At 38.3% G+C, this 25,747-nt stretch overlaps 1 protein-coding gene across 1 annotated transcript in view; it reads left to right on the plus strand.

Moving 5' to 3' along the window:
- Positions 1 to 25,747, plus strand: part of MMP2 (matrix metallopeptidase 2) — a 354,681-nt gene that overhangs the window by 146,742 nt on the left and 182,192 nt on the right. The window contains exon 8 of the mRNA XM_089692555.1: positions 2,672 to 2,827. Coding sequence (XP_089548681.1) covers positions 2,672 to 2,827 — 156 coding nt within the window. The remainder of the gene's footprint in view (positions 1 to 2,671; positions 2,828 to 25,747) is intronic.

The raw sequence follows: 25,747 nt of genomic DNA on the forward strand, positions 1-25,747 counted from the left end.
TTCAAACAAACCTGACCCGGTTCCATGGGCTGAATGTGGTATCAAAACGGTGAAAGATATAATCTTTCGTGGTCAGCTGTTGACTTTTTGACAGTCTCAAGGCTCGGTTTGCATTGCCCAATCATATGTTCTTTAAGTATCTCCAACTCCCACACACTGCCCAGTCCAAGGTTACCTTTCTTTTAGTCTTGGCCTCACACGCAATTGAAAATCTATTAATTATGGATCAACTGGATAAACCAATTTTCTTTGTCTGGTCAATCAGATACTTCTAAGGTCACTCGTCTCCACGACTTGTGGCACCGCGATTTGCCCAAACTGACGGATGGGGATTTGGAAGAGGGTATTCAGCAGAATATCCCCCTTCTGGTCTCAGGTAGGGATAGATGGATTCAACTTAAATTTCTACATAGGGTATATTATTCTCCCCAATGTCTCTCTTCGACATACCCTATGCTAGATCCCATGTTTCCTAAAAGTAATAGGGATGTTGGTGCCCTATTCTGATTGCCACAGGATTACCTCCGCTGCCCCCCTTCTTCCCCCTCCCTTTTTTTCTTTTCTTTTCTCTTCTCCCTTTCCCCATTCCTTCCCTTCCTCCCCCCCTGAGTTTAATTGTATTGTACATTGATATGTTAAATGCAGCTTTTTGCGCTGATTTGTCCACTTGCTATCAGTACCTGTCTCATTTTGTTATTGTAAACTTGTATGTCAATGCTCTTTGACACTTTTATGCCTACTTGCTTTGGCTGTAATTTTGTTGCCATTCAATAACCCCCCAAAAAAAATATATGATAAAAACATTTATACACGTAATATACAAAAGATCAAGTGAACACTTACAGACCAGGGATGAGCGTTGGGTTCATTTTAAACATGTCTGTTCATAGCTCAGCAAATGGGTGAACAAACTGTCTATATTTGGCAAGTTCACCTACCCGAACCCCGGACTGATGTTGGTTCACAGTCTGTCATTTTGAGGTGATAGCACTACTGCTGTTGAATGGTAGATCCTCTTCTGACTAGTGTTTGTAAACACCCCATAGAAATTGTTTACTTTTTCAACATATCTAATTAGGCAAATGGATCTTCCTTCAAACGGTACCTACAATAAAGGTAACATACTTGAATTAAAACACTGGGAAAATCTGGCTTTGCAATCAATTATTTAAAACATACCTATGCCCACATTTACCCCAGCCATGCAGTGTCTCAAAGCTCCCCACTGGCCGCTGACATCTTTGGCCTCTGTGTACCAATCTTCAACCGTTTTCAGTGGCTGGGCCAAGATTATGTCACCCCTGTGCATGCTCATGTTGGTTTGATGACATCACAAATGTAAATGGAAAAGTGTACCCCAGACCCCAGAAATCTGTTTTTTAAATAAGACAGATTCCATGTGCACATCCCCTAATGAGATTCTAAACACTGGGGCCTAATCTGGAATACCTGATTCTAATTTCATGCAGTGGTGGTAAATGTATGAATGTAGCTAATTTTTCCATGTCTGCATTTTCATTGATTTAGAATAAAGAATGTATACACCATGGCTTGCCATGTGTCATTTGTTCATTTATAGCACTTATATCTGTCAGCACTGTTTGAATTATGATTTAGCGTTTGCCTGTTTAAATATGTAGAAAAATTCAGCAGTTTCCAAGGGGTGTACTTTTCACATGCCTACTTCAAGCTACAGCATTTCCTGCTTTTGGATTAATATCAAATATGGGTTTATAATCACTAACATCACTGGAAACTCCAAGGGAGATATTTCCTTAGACCTGCAGCACCCTAAATATCATCGTTGGGCCAGGATCTCCCTCACATCCCAGCAGAGGGCTGTGAGAAAAAGAGAATAATGATTTGGTTCTCAATTAAAAAGCAACCGAGTTTTACAAAAGAAAAGAAGTTAATGATGGACCCCAGGAACAAAGAAAACAGTTGCTGTGGAGCCCCCTCCCTGCATTGCAAGGGTTGAATGCTCATTAAATCTGAGGGAGAAAGGGGGGGGGGGGGGTAGTAGAGGAAAAGACTAAACACTTCCCCTCTCTCCGGCACCCTGAGTTGTTGGTGGACCCTTGCATTCCTTACGTAAAATTTGGGACTATTACCCCAGAACAGTATGTGATAATGTCAGACTGTGAACCACAGCTGGGGCACCTTATAGAAAAGGCTTTAGGGGACTGGTCGCACAGTGTGGAGGAAGGCTACTGGAGTGAGGATTAAAGTAAATATTATGGCTTATTCCTCTATCTCTGGATCTAACGAGGATGGGGTTTAATGCTTCACTTACTATACCAATGACATTCACTGGGCATTTTCCAGCTGTCATATTTCTTAAGCGCACATTCATTGCCTATGGTAGATGTAATGGTAATTAATGGTAAATGTAATATAGTAAATGTAAACATCAACTGTAGACTTATGTGCATTGCCTGTTACACTCATTTTCATAGTAAATAGAAATGTGGTAAAGCTTCATTTGGTAAAGAATATCCAATCAGATGCAAGGAAAAAAATTTTTAAAAAAGCATTTTTGCGTGCACTCTATTAGCTGATGGAAATCAGTAGAGCTTTACCACTGTTACTAAGCCTTGGGGAAAATTATTGCAACTACACAAATGAAAATAAATTGAAAAAGTCAAATTCTCAGTATAAGCATTTTTTTCAGGATACAGTCTGTTTCTTGTGGCTGCTCATGAATTTGGACATGCTCTTGGATTGGAACATTCTGATGACCCAGGTGCTTTAATGGCCCCAATTTATACCTACACTAAAAACTTCCGCCTCTCACAAGATGATATCAGTGGAATCCAAGAACTTTATGGTAAGTTTTTTCAATTGTGAATTTTTCTGATTTAACCAGCCAAAGATCGGAACTTTAAATATGTGCCTATGTTTACAAAAGGGTATTCTCCATTTTTATTATAAATAAAATGGGAATATTACAGAATGTTTTTGCAATAATTAATCACATATTACTCACAAATACACACTAGCTGCATAAGATAATAAAAAATATATTAAAACTTTAAATAAAACAAACGACTTACAAAAATGTGAAATATATTCCATAGTATGTTTTTAGTCACAGATGAAATGGCATCAGATTACTGTACATAGTATTTGCTGCAGCAGATTCCTCAATCAGAGATGATCGCTATATGCTAGATAATGTGCTATCAAACACCGCTGATTTCTCAGTTCTCCCCTCCACTCTGAGCAGAGTGTTGACTGTTAGTCACCAGCTCCCTGCTCTGCCCCTCCAGTGTATATACTATATACACAGTATATACAGTGTATATACAGTCTATATACCGCTATTAGCCAATCGGCTGCAAATATAAAGTAGGCTGTGCCCTCCCCTTTTACACATATACATGACCTATATATCATAGTCATGTATATATATATATATATATATAAAATTAAAAGGGAAAACATGTAAAAAACATCCAAGATATATATATATGTATATATATATATATATATATATATATATATATATATATATATATTTATATACGTTCATGATATGACATCAGTATTATGGATGTCACTGTTCTACACAAACTGTATATAATTATTGACCACATAGAAGCACTCATAGTGCGTAATAACATAAAATGTGTGGTCACTAAAAATAATGGGGTCAGTAAACATATAATATAAAACTGATATCGATACATATAAAATCATATATGTGTATATATAGCCATGCATGATAGAAACCTCTTAATGTAAAACTAAAATCCAAACAGGTCAATAAACATACAATATACAATTTCTTAAAATTGCAATGACAAGAACCATAAAAATTAAAAGAACAGACTCATAAAATTCGATCAAAAAAATCGATAAATACAATATGATATAAAAAATTCGATATAAGAAATAAAAATCGATATATAAAATTCGATGTAAAAAAGGTTACTGTAATAACATATGGTATAAATAAACCAGAATATACTTTATCATAATATATGATTCTGTAAACTTTTATGTATATGAAAAAATGTTAAGACCATATATTATAAAACCCAAAATTGTTCATTCGGGTTTAAAAGCATGAAAATTCTAACTGTTGTCAATGAAGCAGTTCAAATCAAATTCAATATTATGTCCGCTTGGGTGTAAACAACCCAAGTCATAGATCCATCTTGATTCTAATTGTGATAGCGCTTTTTTCTTGTTTGATCCTCTCCAATGTGCGTTGATCAATCCTATGCCTATAAATATCAACGAAGACGGATCTTTATTGTGATGGATCCTATAGTGGAGCGACAGGGAATGCTCCTTATACCCCTTTTTTATATTACTAATGTGCTCCCTTAAACGATCCTTTAACCGTCTTACTGTTCGTCCTACATACTGTAAATTACATGGGCATTGTAATAAATACACAACATATCTACTATTGCACGTGATAAAGTCCTCTATTTCATAGTTATTCCCTTTTGATGTTGATTTGAAATGCGTGTGTTTTTCCGTATATCTGCTACTGCAGCAGATCACACATTTCCTACAGGGAAAGAAACCTTTCATATTGGGAAAAATACGGACTTGTTTGGGAGGGTCCAAAATGTTAGGAGCTATCCTGTTCCTAAGCGATGTAGCCTTCCTGAAAGTGATCTCAGGTTTATCTGGAAGTATTTGTTTCAGTATCGGGTCTGCTTTAAGTATCTTCCAGTTATTTTTCATTATTTTGGCTTTATGCTGAATTGAATAATCAGTGATGAATGGACAGATCCTCTCTGGTCTTTGTCTAGATGTATTACTCAACATCAGACTTCTGTCGGATCCACCAATCTCTCCCATTACTTGATTAAGCATTTTTTCATCATATCCTTTTTCTAAGAATTTTGTTTTGATAATCACATTGGCTGATTTGGAAAGAATTTATTTGCAAATTATGGTGGAAAATAAATATTTGGTCAATATCAAAAGTTCATCTCAATACTTTGTTATATATCCTTTGTTGGCAGTGACAGAGGTCAAACATTTCCTGTAAGTCTTCACAAGGTTGGCACACACAGTTGCTGGTATGTTGGCCCATTCCTCCATGTAGATCTCCTCTAGAGCAGTGATGTTTTGGGGCTGTCGCTGAGCAACACGGACTCCCTCAACTCCCTCCAAAGGTTTTCTATGGGCTTGAGATCTGGAGACTGGCTAGGCCACTCCAGGACCTTAAAATGCTTCTTACGAAGCCACTCCTTCGTTGCTCGGGTGGTATGTTTGGGATCATTGTCATGTTGGAAGACCCAGCCATGTTTCATCTTCAATGCCCTTGCTGATGGAAAGAGGTTTGCACTCAAAATCTCATGATACATGGCCCCATTCATTCTGTCCTGTACATGGATCAGTCGTACTGGTCCCTTTGCGGAGAAACATCCCCAAAGCATGATGTTGCCACCCCCATGCTTCACAGTAGGTATGGTGTTCTTTGGATGCAACTCTGCATTCTCTCTCCTCCAAACACGACGAGTTGTGTTTCTACCAAACAGTTCTATTTTGGTTTCATCTGACCATATGACATTCTCCCAATTCACTTCTGGATCATCCAAATGCTCTCTAGCAAACTTCAGACGGGCCCAGACATGTACTGGCTTAAGCAGGGGGACACGTCTGGCACTGCAGGATCTGAGTCCCTGGCGGCGTAGTGTGTTACTGATGGTAGCCTTTGTTACGTTGGTCCCAGCTCTCCGCAGGTCATCCACTAGGTCCCCCCGTGTGGTCTTGTGATCATTTTGACCCCACGGGGTGAGATCTTGCGTAGAGCCCCAGATCGAGGGAAATTATCAGTGGTCTTGTATGTCTTCCATTTTCTAATTATTGCTCCCACAGTTGATTTGTTCACACCAAGCTGCTTGCCTATTGCAGATTCAGTCTTCCCAGCCTGGTGCAGGTCTACAATTTTGTTTCTGGTGTCCTTCGACAGCTCTTCAGTCTTCACCATAGTGGAGTTTGGAGTATGACTGTTTGAGGTTGTGGACAGGTGTCTTTTATACTGATAACAAGTTCAAAAAGGGGCCATTGATACAGGTAATGAGTGCAGAACAGAGGAGCCTCTTAAAGAAGAAGGTACAGGTCTGTGAGAGCCAGAAATCTTGCTTGTTTGTAGGTGACCAAATACTTATTTTCCACCATAATTTGCAAATAAATTCTTTCCAAATCAGCCAATGTGATTGTCTGGATTTTTTTTTCTCATTTTGTCTCTCATAGTTGAGGTGTACCTATGATGCCAATTACAGGCCTCTCTCATCTTTTTAAGTGGGAGCACAATTGGTGGCTGACTAAATACTTTTTTGCCCCACTGTATCTCGCTTCCCAGAATGGGTAGATTGAGCCCTTCCAATTTTTGCTGTGTTAATTTAGGTAATGGTAGGGTATGTAAGAATTTATGGATCAACTCAGGGGTAGGTTGAGGAGTGGTGGGATCCTCTTTAAGATTATATAATTGGGAATAATAGGATCAGAACACGGCTGCTATTTTATTGGGATGATAGGTGGGTTTGTTCAATACAGGGTCCAGAATGGATGCTAATTTGGATTTAGATTGTTTAGTAGCCAGGTATCTCACAAGCATTTTACCTGCTTTATTCCCTTGTGTGTAAAAAGTTGTCTTGGCTTTTTGTCAAATTTGAGGCATATCGCCATGTCATAATGGTCCTAAGTTCAAGTCTAGCTTTTTGGAGATCCTGCAGTACGGTGGGAGATAATGATTGTTTGTGGAGTTGTCTAGCCTAGTTATCTTGTCAACCATGTCCAAGAATTTTTTGTTCCTATCCCGCCTCGCTTGGGAGACCAGTTTCAAAAGTAAACCTCTACAAAATGCTTTATGTGCACACCATGTACTAAATACATTTACAGTAGGAGAGGAGTTCATATCAAAGTATTCTTGTAAAGCTGCAGTAAGAGTAGAACGAAAAGCAGGATTATAATACACACTGTAGATATGTCATTGCGCCATAAAAACACTGGGGAAAATTTTAAGGGCTCCTCAATGCATAGTGAAATAGGTGTATGGTCCGACCACGTCATAGTGTGATTTCACCTTTGGAGACGTTTTGTAGTAGTTGAATATCCGTCAAAAAAAGATCTATTCTTGAGTAAGATTTGTGGGATGCAGAGTAATGCGTATAGTCTCGTTAGATGCATGTAGACATCTCCAGCGATCATATAGATTGGCTTCAGAAAGCACATTAGCTAAGGAGTGTCTTAAGCTGCAGGAAGGATGTGAGACATCTAGGGAGTTATTTATGATAGCATTGAAGTCTCCACAGAATAAGTGGAAGCCCTTCTGGGTTTTAGCCACTTTTTTCGGTAGAGAGTTGAGAAAATGGATCTGATGCACATTAGGAGCATAGAGGTTGATTATGGTGTAGGTGATATTATTAATTTCGCACACAATGATCAGGTATCTACCTTTGTTATCAGACACTTGGGCTAACAGCGAGAATGCGACAGAATTGCGAATTGCTATAAGGACACCACATTTTTTATCAGGACCATTGGACATAAAAATATGTGGAAACAAGTGGTGTGAGCAATGTGGCATTTTAGTGGATGTGAAATGGGTTTCTTGGACACAAACCACATCTCCAGCCAACCGTTGTGCTTCTCTCCATATAGAGTGGAGAGTTTAAATGGGCCATTAAGGCCATGGGCGTTCATGGAAATTATTTTCAAAACCATGATGGAGTTAGAGAAAATGATGAAAGGTTGCCCTCATGTGGTGTAAATAGGAAATGCATAGAGGCTTAGGTAGTCCAAATGGAAAAGCTTACATGGACCAAGGTATTCCAGCGAGGGGAAAAAGGTGTCGTCCACTCAAAGTGAAGGGAAGTCAATGTGTGATTATCCCATGTTTTGCTGGTCAGGATGCTCTGTGAAAACAGTTAGGAAGAGGGAGAGAAAAACTTGTAAAGAGACAAACATAACAGTTAGCGTGAAACTTTGTGTGAAATTAATCACTACAATGAGTGGGGGGTTCAGAGCCGAGAAACGCAGCTCATTAAATTGCAGTCCAAGTGCACAGCGGGTATGCAACAAATAATTAGGAAGCATGGAGAAATAGCGACATGGCGCATCATCCTGCTGCTTGTTCCCAATCAGGGGTTATTTTCCTGGGTGAAGCCTTAGAAGGCACTGGTGTTTCATCTGTTGGTAGGAGGCCCCATTTTTTGGCTAACTGGAATCCCTCTTCTTCAGAGTTGACTGTGATCACACGGTGATCTTTAGTGATAAGCAATTTAGTAGGAAAACCCCACTGATATTTGATGTCGTTGTTGCGTAGCATTTTCGTGAAGGAGAGCAATTTTTTGTGGGCTAATATGGTATGTTGTGAAAGATCAGTGAATAAAGAGATCCCCGTATAGGGTTCAGGAAGTAGAGTATTTTTCCATGCAAATAGCATTAATTCCTCCTTGACGTGATAGAAGTGAATCCTTGCTATTGCATCTCTGGGAATATGATCAGGTAGAAATGTGGGCTTAGGCAGTCTGTGGGCCCTATCCACCACCACTTCCCTGTTCGGAGTGTGTGGTAGCAATGCAGAGATTATTTGTTGGATATATTTGCGGAGTTCCGCAGCAGGTATATGTTCGCCAATGCCCCTGAATTTCACATTGTTCCTGCAAGATCCTCCAGATCCGCTAATTTCACCTTTAAAGCTCTCACAGCTTCTTCTGCCTCATTATGTGCGTCAACTAACTCGCTCCCCTAAACATTCAACATCCTTGTTAACTTGTGCCACAAATCCCATCATATCTTTATGCAGGGAGCCTTTTAGGGTAATTAACATATCTTTCATGACAGCCGCAGTAAGGGGTAAGGATTCTGCAGGGGAAATCCTCTAGGTGTTCAATAAATTCACTGGTGGAATTATGTGACACTGACTTTGCATTTAACTGCTCGCTTAGGGAATGCACATCTGCCGAGCAGTGTTGTCTGTGCTTTTGTGGACTGATAGAAGGGGATGATAGTGCAGAGCCTGCAGCCACTGCTGGACTGGATGTATGCAGGGGAGAGCTGTGTCCATCACCCCCTGACGTGTCACTGTAGCTCGGGAGAGGGACGGTGTCCAGCGCCATATTGAGGGGAGGGACCACCCACCAGAGTGAAAAACTCTGTCTGCGGATCATGGCGGCTCTCTGAGCCCTCTTACAGAGCAGTCATCTCCATCCGCTGCCGGCCACGCCCCCTCCCAGTATTTTCTATTCTTTTCTATTTTATTCTATTATATTATTTTCCAAATGCGAAAGATGGCTATTTTCTTTCTATTCTAGTATTTTCTGTTCTGTTCTATTCTTTTTTATTCTATTCTGTTTTACTCTATTCTATTCTATTCCATTTTATTCTATTTTAGTCTTTTCTAAATGTGAATTTAAGAAGACGGTTATATTTGTTCTATTCTGTTCTTTTATTTTCTATTCTATTCTGTTTTATTCTATTCTTTTCGTAATTCGATTATTTTATTCCATTCTATTCTTTTAGAATTTCAGATGATGGCTATATTCTTTCTATTTTATTCTATTCTAATCTTTTATAATATTTTCTATTCTTTTATTTTCTATTCTATTCTGTTTTATTCTATTTTCGCAATTTGAATTTTGGAAGATGGATTTATTCTATTTAATTTTATTCTATTCTATTTTTTCTGTTCTACTCTATTCTTTTCTATTCTATTCCTTTGATTTCATTCTATTTTATTCTTTTCTTTTCTATTCTGTTTTATAGATTCTTTTGTATTTTTTTCTGTTATATTTTATTCTAGCCTTTTCGAAATTTGAACTTCAGATGATGGCTATATTCTAACGCTGATACACATAATCTTTGAAGGAAATCGGCAATAGTCAGCAATATGTTTTTACTTTGAATATGTTTTCTAATTTGATTATAATTTGGTCAAAATTTTGATTCATTATTTTGGATTTTTTTAAAATCATTACTATTGTAATTCAGAAATTTGGATACATCCAATTCTCCAAATAATGAAAATTTTGTCCAAACTTCTGTTCGGAACAAAACATATCGCAAATGTCTATTGGCAAGTAAGATATTGTCTTTTGTGATGGCACAACTGTCATTTGGAGGGTCACTGCATTGCCTTGTTTTGTGATCTCTTCACAGACAAAATATTAGTTTTAAGAGCAGGGACATACAGGACATTTTTCTCAGGTATCTTTTTGGTGACACTTTGAGTAATAGGACAGTAAAAAAAAAATCTCCTATTCCTTCTGATTCCATTATTTGACCATTAGCATTAGCTGTGGTGATTTTTTTCTGTTTTATTCTAGTCAAGATGAATAAAGAAATTTCTGCAATTTGTTATGTGACTCGTAGCTCCTGAATCAACACACAATGTTTGAAAAGATGAGGTGCAACTTTCGGTTTGAAAAATATATTCATTATCTGAAGAGAAATCAGTTTCTTCTTTCACACTTTTGGCCTTTTGTAGTTCAATTTGTTTTTGCATCCTAGCTTTCCAGATTCTGCAATGTGCTTTTAATTGGCCTTATTTCTTGCACACAAAGCATTTGCATGTTTCTTGTTGCATGTCACTGTTTTTAATCTTAGTCCTGACTCTGAGACATTGGCACTGTCACTATTAATTTGGTGCTGCACTAATAATTAATCCTTTGGAATAAAATAAGCAGAAAAATATCACAAAAAGAGCATATAGATCAAAATTAATATAGAATAGAATACACATGAAAATAATATATAACCATGGAACCCGCAAAATACTAGATCTAGAGTGTTACCTACATGCACATTTAATAACCCCCAAAATATATCTAAGGTGTAACCTAAGTACACCCTAAATACTTGAATTATAAGTGACAATCCTTAAGTGCCAAATGAGTGATAAAATAATATCCCACCACTACTGTGCTAAATTGCACAAATGACTAGTGATCTAGAAAATATACCTACAGGTATATTCCATGCCAAACTGGTAATTGCCAAGAAAACTACCCAAAAAAAACACTTATAGTGCTCATAAGTAAAAAAAAAAAATAATTGAAAAAAGTGGTTAATCGTGAAAAACCACAAAGCTAGTATAACACAACACAATCAAAAATGCAACGTCCAAATTCTGCAGATAAACGACTAATAAAAGAAAAAATGTGAACCAGATAGCAGTGACCCCTAATTGGGGATAAAGTGAAAATTAATGGATAAGTGACACTAATAGAATCTTTGTATGTAGTGAAGCGTTTATAAGCCACACAGCCTATAAACATAACAAACAGGAAAGACAAATAAACTGCTTAACGTGACCCCCAAATGTGGGGATAAAAATTGGAAATAAGTGATATATATACATGATTCCGTAACATAAAAAAACAAAAATCCTATAAAATGATATTCAATTTGTAGAGTGAATCTCATCCAAAATAAACTTAAAGTCCACAACCACCTAAATGGTGAAGGTGTTTTGTAATCCTTAGTGGATATACGTATATGAACTGTTAGACATAGGGAATCCCGCACTGAGTGAAATGCCCCCTCACCTCCTTGAAGTGACCCCACAGGGTCAAAGTGCTTTTTCAAATAGTACCGCACCATTCTGGAACCTGGACCCCTTCCCACAGGCACAAGGTCCAAAGCAGAGTCAATCCCCCTCACTGGTGGAAAAAGGCACTGCAAGCAGCCTCCGCAGAGATATCCGGGAAATAGCCAATCCTCATACAGCCAGAGAAAGAAAGGAAGATGCTCCCATAGTGTAATAACATTTCCTTGAGGCTCTGTGGCACACAAATCATCTCTGAGATCTCTATTGGCTCTTACTCTCTTATCCTCTACTTGGATTTGATCTGCACTTCCAGGAGGGAGGGGGAAGAGCAGAGAAGAGTAGGGATTTTACACCATTCACAGATCCTGGGGGAAGGGGAGGTGAGTAAGGAATCGAACCCGCACAGGGACAGAGAGAGAAGCAGAATCCCAGAGCTGCACAGGCGCTCCTGGCCCCAATCTGCAGGAGCAGCAGGTTAAGGGATGAAACAGCCCACAGCCATAACATAACCTAGAGCAGAACCGGCTTCAACACCTGCAGCTTGCGCTCTCTCTCTCATGGTGGCAGCACGGTGGCAGAGCAAAAGATCACAGACTGATCACTGGCTGCACCTGGCTACACAGATACTTTTGTTGAAAGACATAGCAGAGCACCAAAGCAGAGCTAATATTTATGCTGTTAACACACATGCAATTTTTAATGCTTTAATGTTTTTAATGTTATAATGCTTTAATGTTTGCAATTGGGAGAGTTCCCTTTTGTCTTTTTGTATGTTTGTAAGGTGCTGAGTGGGAACAAACAAAATGGGGATGTGCTAAACTGCATATTGGGTTGATGGGATGATTGGATTATTGGCTGCAATGCTCAACACTCATTAGGTGTCAGTATATTTTTACACACATACATGGTAATGATTTTGTTGTTACTCAAAATATGTTTTTCTTTTCTGCAGTGCTTGATACTATGTTGCAAGTAGTAGTGGCTAATGTTCAACTCTTCAATTACTGATGCAAGTGGAGCTGTAAAATGGCATCATAGTAAATTATACAGAAATAATGGAAACATTATGCAATATATTTATTTGAATATATTTACTGATTTCATACAGTACATGTATGTGTAAAGCACTACATTTTGAACTGTTTTATTAGGAACCTGGAAAATGATGTTTAAAAAATAAAGATTAAAAATTACAAATGCCAAGGAAAAAATTAATGCATTTCTGATAACCACGTGGTTAAATATTGATCTGCATGATGATTATGGCTGGAATAGAATAGTTTCACCTTTTTAGAAACAATGTGGTTAAAATTACTTTTATATATGGGGATTATGGGGGAATATCATGGTAACTCTTGACCTATTTTGGATAAGCAAATGCATATAATTATTTTTCTACATAGGGATTATGAATTGATTATTGTGAATACACATGCCAAGGACCATATTTGATCTATTTGTGAAATCATTAGGTATAGTTATTTTTCTACATGGGTAATATGGGTGGAATATCATGTTTAAACATGTCTAGGAACACATTTGTATTTCTGTATTTTATGTGCTATTGATAGCCCCTATGTGGGCGTGCATTTTGCATTGTTGGAGTTACAGTGCTGATTTCTTTATTTTTTATGTACCACTGATAGCCCCTGTGTGAGCATGTCTTTTGCTCTAGTCCTTCTTGTTAAATTGTTTACAAAAGTTAATAAAAACCATTGAAATACAGACATGCCTAGGAACACATTTGACCTCTTTCTGATAATTAGAGATGAGCGAATCGAACCAGGCGAACCGGAATTCGATACGAATTTCAGGAAAAATTCGATTCGCGTCGAATCCGAATATTTGCCTACTTCGGGTGCGCGAATCGGATTTTTCCCGATCAGCCGGCAAAAGTGTCCCTGCAGAGAGCTCCGCTATTTCTGACAGTTCTCTGACAGAAGGAACACATGTACAGCGGTTGAAACATTGTATCTATTTGTTTCCATTTAGGATACAGATGTTTTTATTCGGAAACAGATGTTTCAACCGCTGTACATGTGAAGGAGCTGTCAGAGAACTGTCAGAAATAGAGGAACTCTGCAGATACACTTTTTGCCGGTTTGGAATTCTTATTTTCATCCTTCTTCTTCTTCTTCTTCTTCTTCTTCATCCTCATCCTCATCCTCAGAAGAAGAAGAAGATGAGGATGAAGAAGAAGAAGAAGTAGGATGAAAATAAGAATAATTCCAAGCCGGCAAAAAGTGTATCTGCAGAGCTCCTCTAAGTGTATCTGCAGAATAGAGGAGCTCTGCAGATACACTTTTTGCCGGCTTGGAATTATTCTTATTTTCATCCTACTTCTTCTTCTTCTTCCTCTTCATCCTCATCCTCATCCTCTTCTTCTTCTTCTGAGGATGAGGATGAAGAAGAAGAAGAAGTAGGATGAAAATAAGAATAATTCCAAGCCGGCAAAAAGTGTATCTGCAGAGCTCCTCTATTCTGCAGATACACTTAGAGGAGCTCTGCAGATACACTTTTTGCCGGCTTGGAATTATTCTTATTTTCATCCTACTTCTTCTTCTTCTTCTTCATCCTCATCCTCAGAAGAAGAAGAAGAGGATGAGGATGAAGAAGAAGAAGAAGAAGTAGGATGAAAATAAGAATAATTCCAAGCCGGCAAAAAGTGTATCTGCAGAGCTCCTCTATTCTGCAGATACACTTAGAGGAGCTCTGCAGATACACTTTTTGCCGGCTTGGAATTATTCTTATTTTCATCCTACTTCTTCTTCTTCTTCTTCATCCTCATCCTCAGAAGAAGAAGAAGAGGATGAGGATGAAGAAGAAGAAGAAGAAGAAAAAGTAGGATGAAAATAAGAATAATTCCAAGCCGGCAAAAAGTGTATCTGCAGAGCTCCTCTAAGTGTATCTGCAGAATAGAGGAGCTCTGCAGATACACTTTTTGCCGGCTTGGAATTATTCTTATTTTCATCCTACTTCTTCTTCTTCTTCTTCCTCTTCATCCTCATCCTCATCCTCTTCTTCTTCTTCTGAGGATGAGGATGAAGAAGAAGAAGAAGAAGTAGGATGAAAATAAGAATAATTCCAAGCCGGCAAAAAGTGTATCTGCAGAGCTCCTCTATTCTGCAGATACACTTAGAGGAGCTCTGCAGATACACTTTTTGCCGGCTTGGAATTAATCTTATTTTCATCCTACTTCTTCTTCATCCTCATCCTCAGAAGAAGAAGAAGAGGATGAGGATGAAGAAGAAGAAGAAGTAGGATGAAAATAAGAATAATTCCAAGCCGGCAAAAAGTGTATCTGCAGAGCTCCGCTAAGTGTATCTGCAGAGCTCCGCTATTTCTGACAGTTCTGTGACATTCACTCCATACAGCGGTTCAAACCGCTGTATGGAGTGAATGTCCCAGAACTGTCAGAAATAGCCTATTTCTGACAGTTCTGGGACATTCACTCCATACAGCGGTTGAAACATTGTATCTATTTGTTTCCATAAATGGATCCATTTATGGAAACAAATAGATACAATGTTTCAACCGCTGTATGGAGTGAATGTCACAGAACTGTCAGAAATAGGCTATTTCTGACAGTTCTGGGACATTCCCTCCATACAGCGGTTGAAACATTGTATCTATTTGTTTCCATAAATGGATCCATTTATGGAAACAAATAGATACAATGTTTCAACCGCTGTATGGAGTGAATGTCACAGAACTGTCCGAAATAGGCTATTTCTGACAGTTCTGGGACATTCCCTCCATACAGCGGTTGAAACCGCTGTATGGAGTGAATGTCACAGAACTGTCAGAAATAGGCTATTTCTGACAGTTCTGTGACATTCCCTCCATACAGCGGTTTCAACCGCTGTATGGAGTGAATGTCACAGAACTGTCAGAAATAGCCTAAGAAATAGCGGAGCTCTGCAGATACACTTTTTGCCGGCTTGGAATTCTCCTTCTTCTCATCCTTCTTCTTCTTCTCATCCTTCTTCTTCTTCTCATCCTTCTCCTTCTTCTCATCCTTCTCCTTCTTCTCATCCTTCTCCTTCTTCTCATCCTTCTCCTTCTTCTCATCCTTCTCCTTCTTCTCATCCTTCTTCTTCTTCTCATCCTTCTCCTTCTTCTCATCCTTCTTCTTCTCATCCTTCTCCTTCTTCTCATCCTTCTTCTCATCCTTCTCCTTCTTCTCATCCTTCTTCTCATCCTTCTCCTTCTTCTCATCCTTCTTCTCATCCTTCTCCTTCTTCTCATCCTTCTCCTTCTTCTCATCCTTCTCCTTCTCCTTCTTCTCATCCTTCTCCTTCTCCTTCTTCTCATCCTTCTCCTTCTCCATCTTCTCATCCTTCTCCTTCTCCTTCTTCTCATCCTTCTCCTTCTCCTTCTTTTCCTTCTTCTCATCCTTCTCCTTCTTCTCATCCTTCTCCTTCTCCTTCTTCTCATCCTTCTCCTTCTCCTTCTTCTCATCCTTCTCCTTCTTCTCATCCTTCTCCTTCTCCTTCTTCTCATCCTTCTCCTTCTTCTCATCCTTCTCCTTCTCCTTCTTCTCATCCTTCTCCTTCTCCTTCTTCTCATCCTTCTCCTTCTCCTTCTTCTCATCCTTCTCCTTCTCCATCTTCTCATCCTTCTCCTTCTCCTTCTTCTCATCCTTCTCCTTCTCCTTCTCCTCCTTCTCCTTCTTCTCATCCTTCTCCTTCTTCTCATCCTTCTCCTTCTCCTTCTTCTCATCCTTCTCCTTCTCCTTCTTCTCATCCTTCTCCTTCTCCTTCCTCATCTCCAAGGGCATTTAAATTAAAGGTACAGTGTTCTACACTAATTTAAAGGCTCTCTGAAGCCTAGAAACCCTTTTTATAAGTTAACTTCATAGCGAATAAATTCGCATCGAATCAAATTTCTTCCTGAAATTCGGCGAATCAGCCGAATCAAATTTTTGAATAATTCGCTCATCTCTACTGATAATACTATGAGAATAGCTATTTTCTACATGGGGTTTATGGGTGGATTATTGTGAATACACATGCCAAGGACCATATCTGACCTATTTCTCAAAAAGATTATGGACATAATTATTTTTCTACATGGGGATTATGGGAGGAATATCATGGTTAAACACGCCTAGGAACAGATTTGACCTGTTTCTGATAAGAATATGAGAATAGCTATTTTTCTACATGGGAATTATGGGTGGAATATTGTCTTTTAAACATGCCTAAGAACAAATTTGACCTCTTTCTGATAAAAATATGAGAATAGTTATTTTTCTACATGGGGATTATGGGTGCATTATTGTGGCTACACATGGCAAGAACTGTATTTGACCTATTTCTCAAAAAGATTATGGACATAATTATTTTTCTACATGGGTAATATGGGTGGAATATCATGTTTAAACATGTCTAGGAACACATTTGACTTTTTTCTGATAAGAATATGAGAATAGCTATTTTTCTACCTGGGGATTATGGGTGGAATATTGTTTTTTAAACATATGCTTTTCCCACGCTCCCCCTGACTAGTCTGTGTTTATGACGCTGTATGGTATTGGCGTTCCCGGATCCCTGCTTCTGGTCTTGTTTTCTTCTTCCTTCTTTACTCTTTTTGTTTGATTACTTGAGGCGATAGATATTTACCTTGTTGGTGTTATATCACTGTTTCTGTATTTTATGTGCTATTGATAGCCCCTATGTGGGCGTGCATTTTGCATTGTTGGAGTTACAGTGCTGATTTCTTTATTTTTTATGTACCACTGATAGCCCCTGTGTGAGCATGTCTTTTGCTCTAATCCTTCTTGTTAAATTGTTTACAAAAGTTAATAAAAACCATTGAAATACAAACATGCCTAGGAACACATTTGACCTCTTTCTGATAATACTATGAGAATAGCTATTTTTCTACATGGGGTTTATGGGTGGATTATTGTGAATACACATGCCAAGGACCATATCTGACCTATTTCTCAAAAAGATTATGGACATAATTATTTTTCTACATGGGGATTATGGGAGGAATATCATGGTTAAACACGCCTAGGAACAGATTTGACCTGTTTCTGATAAGAATATGAGAATAGCTATTTTTCTACATGGGAATTATGGGTGGAATATTGTCTTTTAAACATGCCTAAGAACAAATTTGACCTCTTTCTGATAAAAATACGAGAATAGTTATTTTTCTACATGGGGATTATGGGTGCATTATTGTGGCTACACATGGCAAGAACTGTATTTGACCTATTTCTGAAAAGATTATGGGCATAATTATTTTTCTACATGGGGATTATGGGTGGAATATCATGGTTAAACATGCCTAGGAACACATTTGACCCCTCTCTGATTAAAATATGAGAATAGTTACTTATTTACATGGGGGTTATGGTTATATTGTAGATACACATGCCATGGACCATATTTGACCTATTTCTAAAATGATTATGGGTATAGTTATTTTTCTACATGTGGATTATGGGTGGAGTACTGTTTTTTTAACATGCCTAGGAACACATTTGACCCCTTTCTGATAAGAATATGAGAATAGCTATTTTTCTACATGGGGATTATGGGTGAAATATAGTTTTCTAACATGCCTAGGAACACATTTGACCCCTTTATGATAAGAATATATGTAAATCATTATTTTTCTGCATGGGGATTATGGGTGGACGATTGCAGATACACATGCCAAGGACTATATATGACATGTTTCTCCTAGGAATAGGGGTATAGTTATTTTTCTATATGGGGATTATGGGTGGAATATCATGGCTAAACATGTCCAGGAACACATTTGACCCATTTCTGATAAGAATATGAGAATAGCTATTTTTCTATATGGGGGTAATGGGTGGAACATTGTTTTTTAACATGCCTAGGAACATATTTGACCCCTTTCTGATAAAAATATGAGAATAGTTCTTTTCTACATGGGAATTATGGGTGGATGATTGCAGATACACATGCCAAGGACCATATTTGACATGTTTCTTCTAAGAATATGGGTACAGTTATTTTTCAATATGGGGGTTATGGGTGTATGGATGCACATGGCAGGAACCATATTTGAGCTATTTCTGAAAAGATTGTGGGCATACTTATTTTTCTACATGGGGATTATGGGTAGCATATCATGGTTAAACATGCCTAGGAACACATTTGACTCCTTTCTGATAAAAATACGAGAATCGTTATTTTTCTACATGGGGATTATGTGTGTATTATTGTGGATACACATGGTAAGAACTGTTTTTTCCCTGTTTCTGAAACTAATATGAGAATAGTTATTTTTCTACATTTGGATTATGGGTGGAATATCAGGTTTAAACATGCCTAGTAAAACATTTGAATTGTTTCTGATGAGAATATGAGAATAGTTATTTTTCTACATGGGGATTATGGGTGTATATTTGTGAATACACATGCCAAGGATCATATTTGACCTATTTCCGAAAGGATTATGGGTATAGTTATTTTTCTACATGGGGATTATGGGTGCATTTTTGTGGATACATATACCAAGGACTATATTTGATCTATTCCTGATAAGAACATGCATATAATTATTTTTCCATATGGGGCAAATCATGTTTACACGTCTCACGTAATACATTTTACCTTTGTAGATAAGAATATGGATAAAATTATTTTTATTTATGGGGATTAGGGGGCAATATCATGGGTACACATCCAGCATAATATATGTAACATGTTTCTTATAGGATTATGGGAATTATTATTATTATTATTATTTTACAGGTTTTATAAGGCACCAACAGTTTGTACAGTATTTTACAACATGAGGGCAGACAGTACAATTAGGAATACATTTCAATACAGGAGGAATCAGAGGGCCCTGCTCGTTAGAGCCTACAATCTAAAAAGAGACAGACAGGTGATTCAAAAGGTAATAATTGAGGGGGGGGGGGGGGATGAGCTGATGCATAAAATAAATGTACAATTTTTAGGTGGAGCAAGAATAGACTTCTCCGAAAAAAGGTTTTTCAGGGATCACCTAAAAGTGGAATAGAAATATTTTTTTATGTGGGGATTATGAGTAGAGTATCATGGTTACACATCCCACGTAATATACAGTCATGGAAAAAATATTGGCACCCCTGCATTTCATCAGATAATGCACCACTTTGCCCAGAAATTTGTTGCAATGACAAATGTTTTGGCATTCTCATGTTTATCTCTTTTGTTTGCATTGGTATGACAAAAAAAGTGGAGAAACAAAAAGCCAAATCTAACACATTCCACTCAAAACTCCATAAATGGACTGGACAAAATTATTGGCACCCTCAATTTAATATTTGCACACCCCTTGGGGAAAATAACTGAGCTCAGTCGCTTCCTGTAACCATCACTGAGCTTCTTACACCTCTCTACTGGAATTTTGGACCCCTCTTCTTTTGCCAACTGCTCCAGGTCTCTCAGTTTGGAAGGGTTCCTTTTCTCAACTGCTGTTTTGAGATCTCTCTACAGGTGCTCTATGGAATTGAGATCTGGACTAATTGCTGGTCAGTTCATTATTCTCCAGTGCTTTGTTTCAAACCATTTCTGGGTGCTTTTTGACATGTGCTTTGGGTCATTGTCCTGCAGTAAGACCCATGACCTCTGACGGAGACCCAACTTTCTGGCACTGGGTCCTACATTGCACCCCAGAATTTTTTGGTGTTCTTCAGATTTCATAATGCCATGGACACGGTCAAGACATCCAGTGCCTGAAGCAGCAAAGCAACCTCAAAACATCAGTGACCCCCCCACCATGTGTGACTGTAGGGATTGGATTATTTTCTTTAAAGGCCTCATTGCCTTTTCAGAAACCAGTAGAGTGATGGGCTGTAATTTTGTTTTGTCTGTCCACAGCACATTCTCCTAGAAGGGCTTTGACTTCTTCAGGTAAGTTTTGGCAAACTACAATCTGGCTTTTTTTAGGTTTCTGTGACAGCAGTGGGGTCCTCCTGGGTCTCCTACCATAGCGTCCCTTTTCATTCAGATGGCGATGTATAGTACGAACTGACACAGTTGTACCTTCAGCTTGAATTTGTCTGGAAGTTGTTCAATGTTCTTTAGCCACCATTCGAACAATCCTTTGTTCAATCTTTGATCAATTTCTCTCTTCCATCTATTTCCAGGGAGATTAGCTACAATGCCATGGGCTGTAAACTTCTTGACAATGTTGTGCACAGAGGACACAGTATCATTAAAAACTGGACTTGGACTTGTAGCCTTGTGATTGTCCATGCTTTTCCACAATTTTGTTCTCAAACCCTCAGACACCATTTTAACTGGTTGCCAGTGATATTGCTTTATTGTCAGCACCTGTTAATTGACACTGGTGAGTTTAATTACAAATTACAGGAGTATTACAAACTTAGAATACAATTATTTCTTACAATTTTGAGAAGGTGCCAATAATTTTGTCCAGTCAATTTTTGGGGTTTTGTGTGAAATGGTACAAATAACTCCTCAAATTCCTCCGTATACCAGTGCTGCTGACACATGCGTTTCCACACACAAAAGATATATCATAAAATAGTGACACACATATATCTCTATAACCTCATATAGGAATTAAAGCATCCAAACCATGTGATTATGCAACAATGGTGAATACACTGAATACAACTTAAAAGTCCATAATGTGTGCTTGATCCGTGCGTTTATAATTTGTTCCCAAACAGGTGCTCTTTATTGCTTAAAATAAGAAAAATTAATAATAGCGCCTATGGTCAAAATTATATAACTTACTAATAGTGTACCAGCTGCAAAAAATCACCATATATAAAGTGTACCAATAAATAAATAATTTGCGCTAGTAAATGTGTATAAAAAGAAATCATCAAATCATAAGTCCAGAAAAAAATATATATATACCAATACCACAAAAAAAATAAAAAAACTTTTAAGTGCAAAAAACTTTTGTGCAAAAAAAGTGTCTAAATATAAAAAATTTTTTCACCAAAAAACCTTGATAATATAATGGCAGATCATCCATAAATATATCTTCAGAAACGGAAACTCTGCAACACACCGATCCTCATCGATCGAAATAACAGGATGAAAAACTTTGTAGTTAATCGAAAATCCACTTCTCCAATAGATAAAGGACCACCTTCAAACGTATCCATGGGGGGAAATGCCAAGCACTCGAGAGAAACAGAAAGACTTCATGGTGCAATATTATAAAAAACAATTCCTTTATTAGGTACTCATTGCACTTACTCAAGAGGTGTCCCAGCCGACACCAGCATCAACAGCATAACAGCAATCACATAAACGAGCCTGGCTACTCAGCACATGCGCAGTAGCTGGCAGCCAAAAACGTAATGACGTCACATCAATCAAGCTCCGCCCTACGCGTTTCATCATTGACGTCCTCACGTCCTCGACGTCCGCTCCGTGAGGACGTCGATGATGAAATGCGTAGGGTGGAGCTTGATTGATGTGACGTCATTACGTTTTTAGCTGCCAGTGTGGAATGTGTCAAAAACAGGTTACATATTTTATCCTGGATGTGTACCCATGATATTGCCCCCATAATCCCCATAAATAAAAGTAATTTTACCCATGTTCTTATCTAAAAAAGTAAAATGTATTATGTGGGATGTGTAAACATGATATTCCACTTATTATCCTAATGTGGAAAAATAATTACCGGTATATGCGTATTCTTATCAGAAATAGGTCAAATATAGTGTGTATCCACATTAATGCATCCATAATCCCCATGTTGAAAAATAACTATACCCACAATCCTTTCAGCAATAGGTCAAATATAGTCCATAGCAAGTGTATACAGAAACATCCACCCATAATCCTCATGTAGAAAAATAACTATTCTCATATTCTTCTCAGAAACAAGTCAAATGTGTTGCTAGGCATGTTTAAGCATGATATTTCACCCATAATCCCCATGTAGAAAAATAAGTATTCTCATATTGTTATCGGAAACAGGTTACGTGTTTCTAGGAATGTTTAACCCTTTGAGGACCATAAGATTACGGAATGCCAAAAGAATCAATTTTTTGTTTTTAAAGTTTGTATACTTCAGTTGCTGTAACTAAGCCATTTCATGAAATAATTGGCAAAAAGCCGATCCATTTGTTGATAAGAACTAATATTTTGACTCAAACCAAAAAAAAAAAAGTATTTTAAGTTCTTAATCAGATGATACAGGCAATTAAAAACATGGGACAAATACGTCCCTTGGTCCTCAAAGGGTTAATCATGATATTCCACTCATAATTCTCAAATAGAAAAATAACTATACACATTGTTATGGGAAACTGGTCAAATATAGTCCTTGGCATGTGTATTTACAATCATCGACCCATAATCCCTATGTAGAAAAATATTCTCATATTATCAGAAACAGGTCAAATGTGTTACTAGGCATGTATAACTATAATATTTCACCCATAATCCACATTTACAAAAATACCTATACACATATTCTTATCAGAAAGGGGTAAAATGTGTTCCTAGGCATGCTTAACCATGATGTTCCACCCATAATACCCATGTATAAAAAATAACTACACATATTGTTATAAAAAATCGGTCAAATATGGTCCTTGGCATGTGTATCCACAATATTCCACCCATAATACTATTGCAGAAAAATAACAGTTCACATATTTTAGAAAAAGGTCAAATATATTCCTTGGCATGTGCATGCACAATCTTCCACCCATTATCCCCATGTAGAAAAATAGCTATTCTCATATTCTTATCAGAAACAAGTCAAATATGTTCCTAGGCATGTTTAGCCATAATATTCCACTCATAATCTTCATGTATAAATATAACTAAACCCATAATCATTTTAGAATTACAGTATCTCACATACGTGAGTACACCCCTCACATTTTTGTAAATATTTTATTATATCTTTTCATGTGACAACACTGAAGAAATAACACTTTGCTACAATTTAAAGTAGTGAGTGTACAGCTTGTATAACAGTGCAAATTTGCTGTCCCCTCAAAATAACTCAACACACAGCCTTTAATGTCAAAACCGCTGGCAACAAAAGTGAGTACACCCCTAAGTGAAAATGTCAGAATTGGGCCCAATTAGCCATTTTCCCTCCCCGATGTCATGTGACTCATTAGTGTTACAAGCTCTCAGGTGTGAATGTGGAGCAGGTGCGTTACGTTTGGCATCATTGCTCTCACTCTCTCATACTGGTCACTGTAAGTTCAACATGACACCTCATGGCAAAGAACTCTGAGGATCTGAGAAAAATAATTGTTGCTCTACATAAAGATGACCTATGCTACAAGAAGATTGCCAAGACCTTCAAACTGAGCTGCAGCATGGTGGCTAAGACCACACAGCGGTTTAACAGGACAGGTTTAACTCAGAACAGGCCTCGCCATGGTCGGCCAAAGAAGTTGAGTTCACATGCTCAGCATCATACCCAGAGGTTGTCTTTGGGAAATAGACGTATGAGTGCTTCCAGCATTGCTGCAGAGCTTGAATGGGTGGGGGGGTCAGCCTATCAGTGCTCAGACCATACGCCGCACACTGCATCAAATTGGTCTGCATGGCTGTTGTCCCAGAATGAAGCCTCTTCTAAAGATGATGCACAAGAAAGCCCGCAAACAGTTTGCTGAAGACAAGCAGACTAAGGAGATGGATTACTGGAACCATGTCCTGTGGTCTGATGATACCAAGATAGACTTATATGGTTCAGATGGTGTCAAGCGTGTGTGGCGGCAACCAAGTCAGGAGTACAAAGACAAGTGTGTCTTGCCTACAATCAAGCATGGTGGTGGAAGTGTCATGGTCTGGGGCAGCATGAGTGCTGCCGGCACTGGGGAGCTACAGTTCATTGAGGGAACCATGAATGCCAACATGTACTGTGACATACTAAAGCAGAGCATGATCCCCTCCTTCGGAGACTGGGCCGCAGGGCAGTATTCCAACATGACAACGACCCCAAACACACCTCCAAGACGACCACTGCCTTGCTATAGAAGCTGAGGGTAAAGGTGATGGACTGGCCAAGCATGTCTCCAGACCTAAACCCTATTGAGCATCTGTGGGGCATTCTCAAATGGAAAGTGGAGGAGCGCAAGGACTCTAACATCCACCAGCTCATGTTGTCATGGAGGAGTGGAAGAGGACTCTAGTGGCAACCTGTGAAGCTCTGGTGAACTCCAAGCCCAAGAGGGTTAAGGCAGTGCTGGAAAATAATGGTGGCCACACAAAATATTAACAATTTGGACCCAATTTGGACATTTTCACTTAGGGGTGTACTCACTTTTGTTGCCAGCAGTTTAGACATTAATGGCTGCGTGTTGAGTTAGTTTGAGGGGACAGCAAATTTACACTGTTATACAAGCTGTACACTCGCTACTTTACATTGTAGCAAAGTGTCATTTTTTCAGTGTTGTCACAAAGATATAATAAAATATTTACAAAAATGTGAGGGGTGTACTCACTTCTGTGAGATCAACTATGGTCCTTGGTATATACAGTCAGGTCCATAAATATTGGGACATCGACACAATTCTAACATTTTTGGCTCTATACACCACCACAATGGATTTGAAATGAAACAAACAAGATGTGCTTTAACTGCAGACTGTCAGCTTTAATTTGAGGGTATTTACATCCAAATCAGGTGAACGGTGTAGGAATTACAACAGTTGCATATGTGCCTCCCACTTGTTAAGGGACCAAAAGTAATGGGACAATTGGCTTCTCAGCTGTTCCATGGCCAGGTGTGTGTTATTCCCTCATTATCCCAGTTACAATGAGCAGATAAAAGGTCCAGAGTTCATTTCAAGTGTGCTATTTGCATTTGTAATCTGTTGCTGTCAACTCTCAAGATGAGATCCAAAGAGCTGTCACTATCAGTGAAGCAAGCCATCATTAGGCTGAAAAAACAAAACAAACCCATCAGAGAGATAGCAAAAACATTAGGCGTGGCCAAAACAACTGTTTGGAACATTCTTAAATAGAAGGAACACACCGGTGAGCTCAGCAACACCAAAAGACCCGGAAGACCACAGAAAACAACTATGGTGAATGACCGAAGAATTCTTTCCCTGGTGAAGAAAACACCCTTCACAACAGTTGGCCAGATCAAGAACACTCTCCAGGAGGTAGGTGTATGTGTGTCAAAGTCAACAATCAAGAGAAGACTTCACCAGAGTGAATACAGAGGGTTCACCACAATATGTAAACCTTTGGTGAGCCTCAAAAGCAGGAAGGCCAGATTAGA

This window comes from Staurois parvus, unplaced genomic scaffold (assembly GCF_062004578.1).
Source record: "Staurois parvus isolate SC_StPar_1 unplaced genomic scaffold, SC_StPar_1.0 ptg000594l, whole genome shotgun sequence".
In the NCBI taxonomy this organism is placed as follows: Eukaryota; Metazoa; Chordata; class Amphibia; order Anura; family Ranidae; genus Staurois; species Staurois parvus.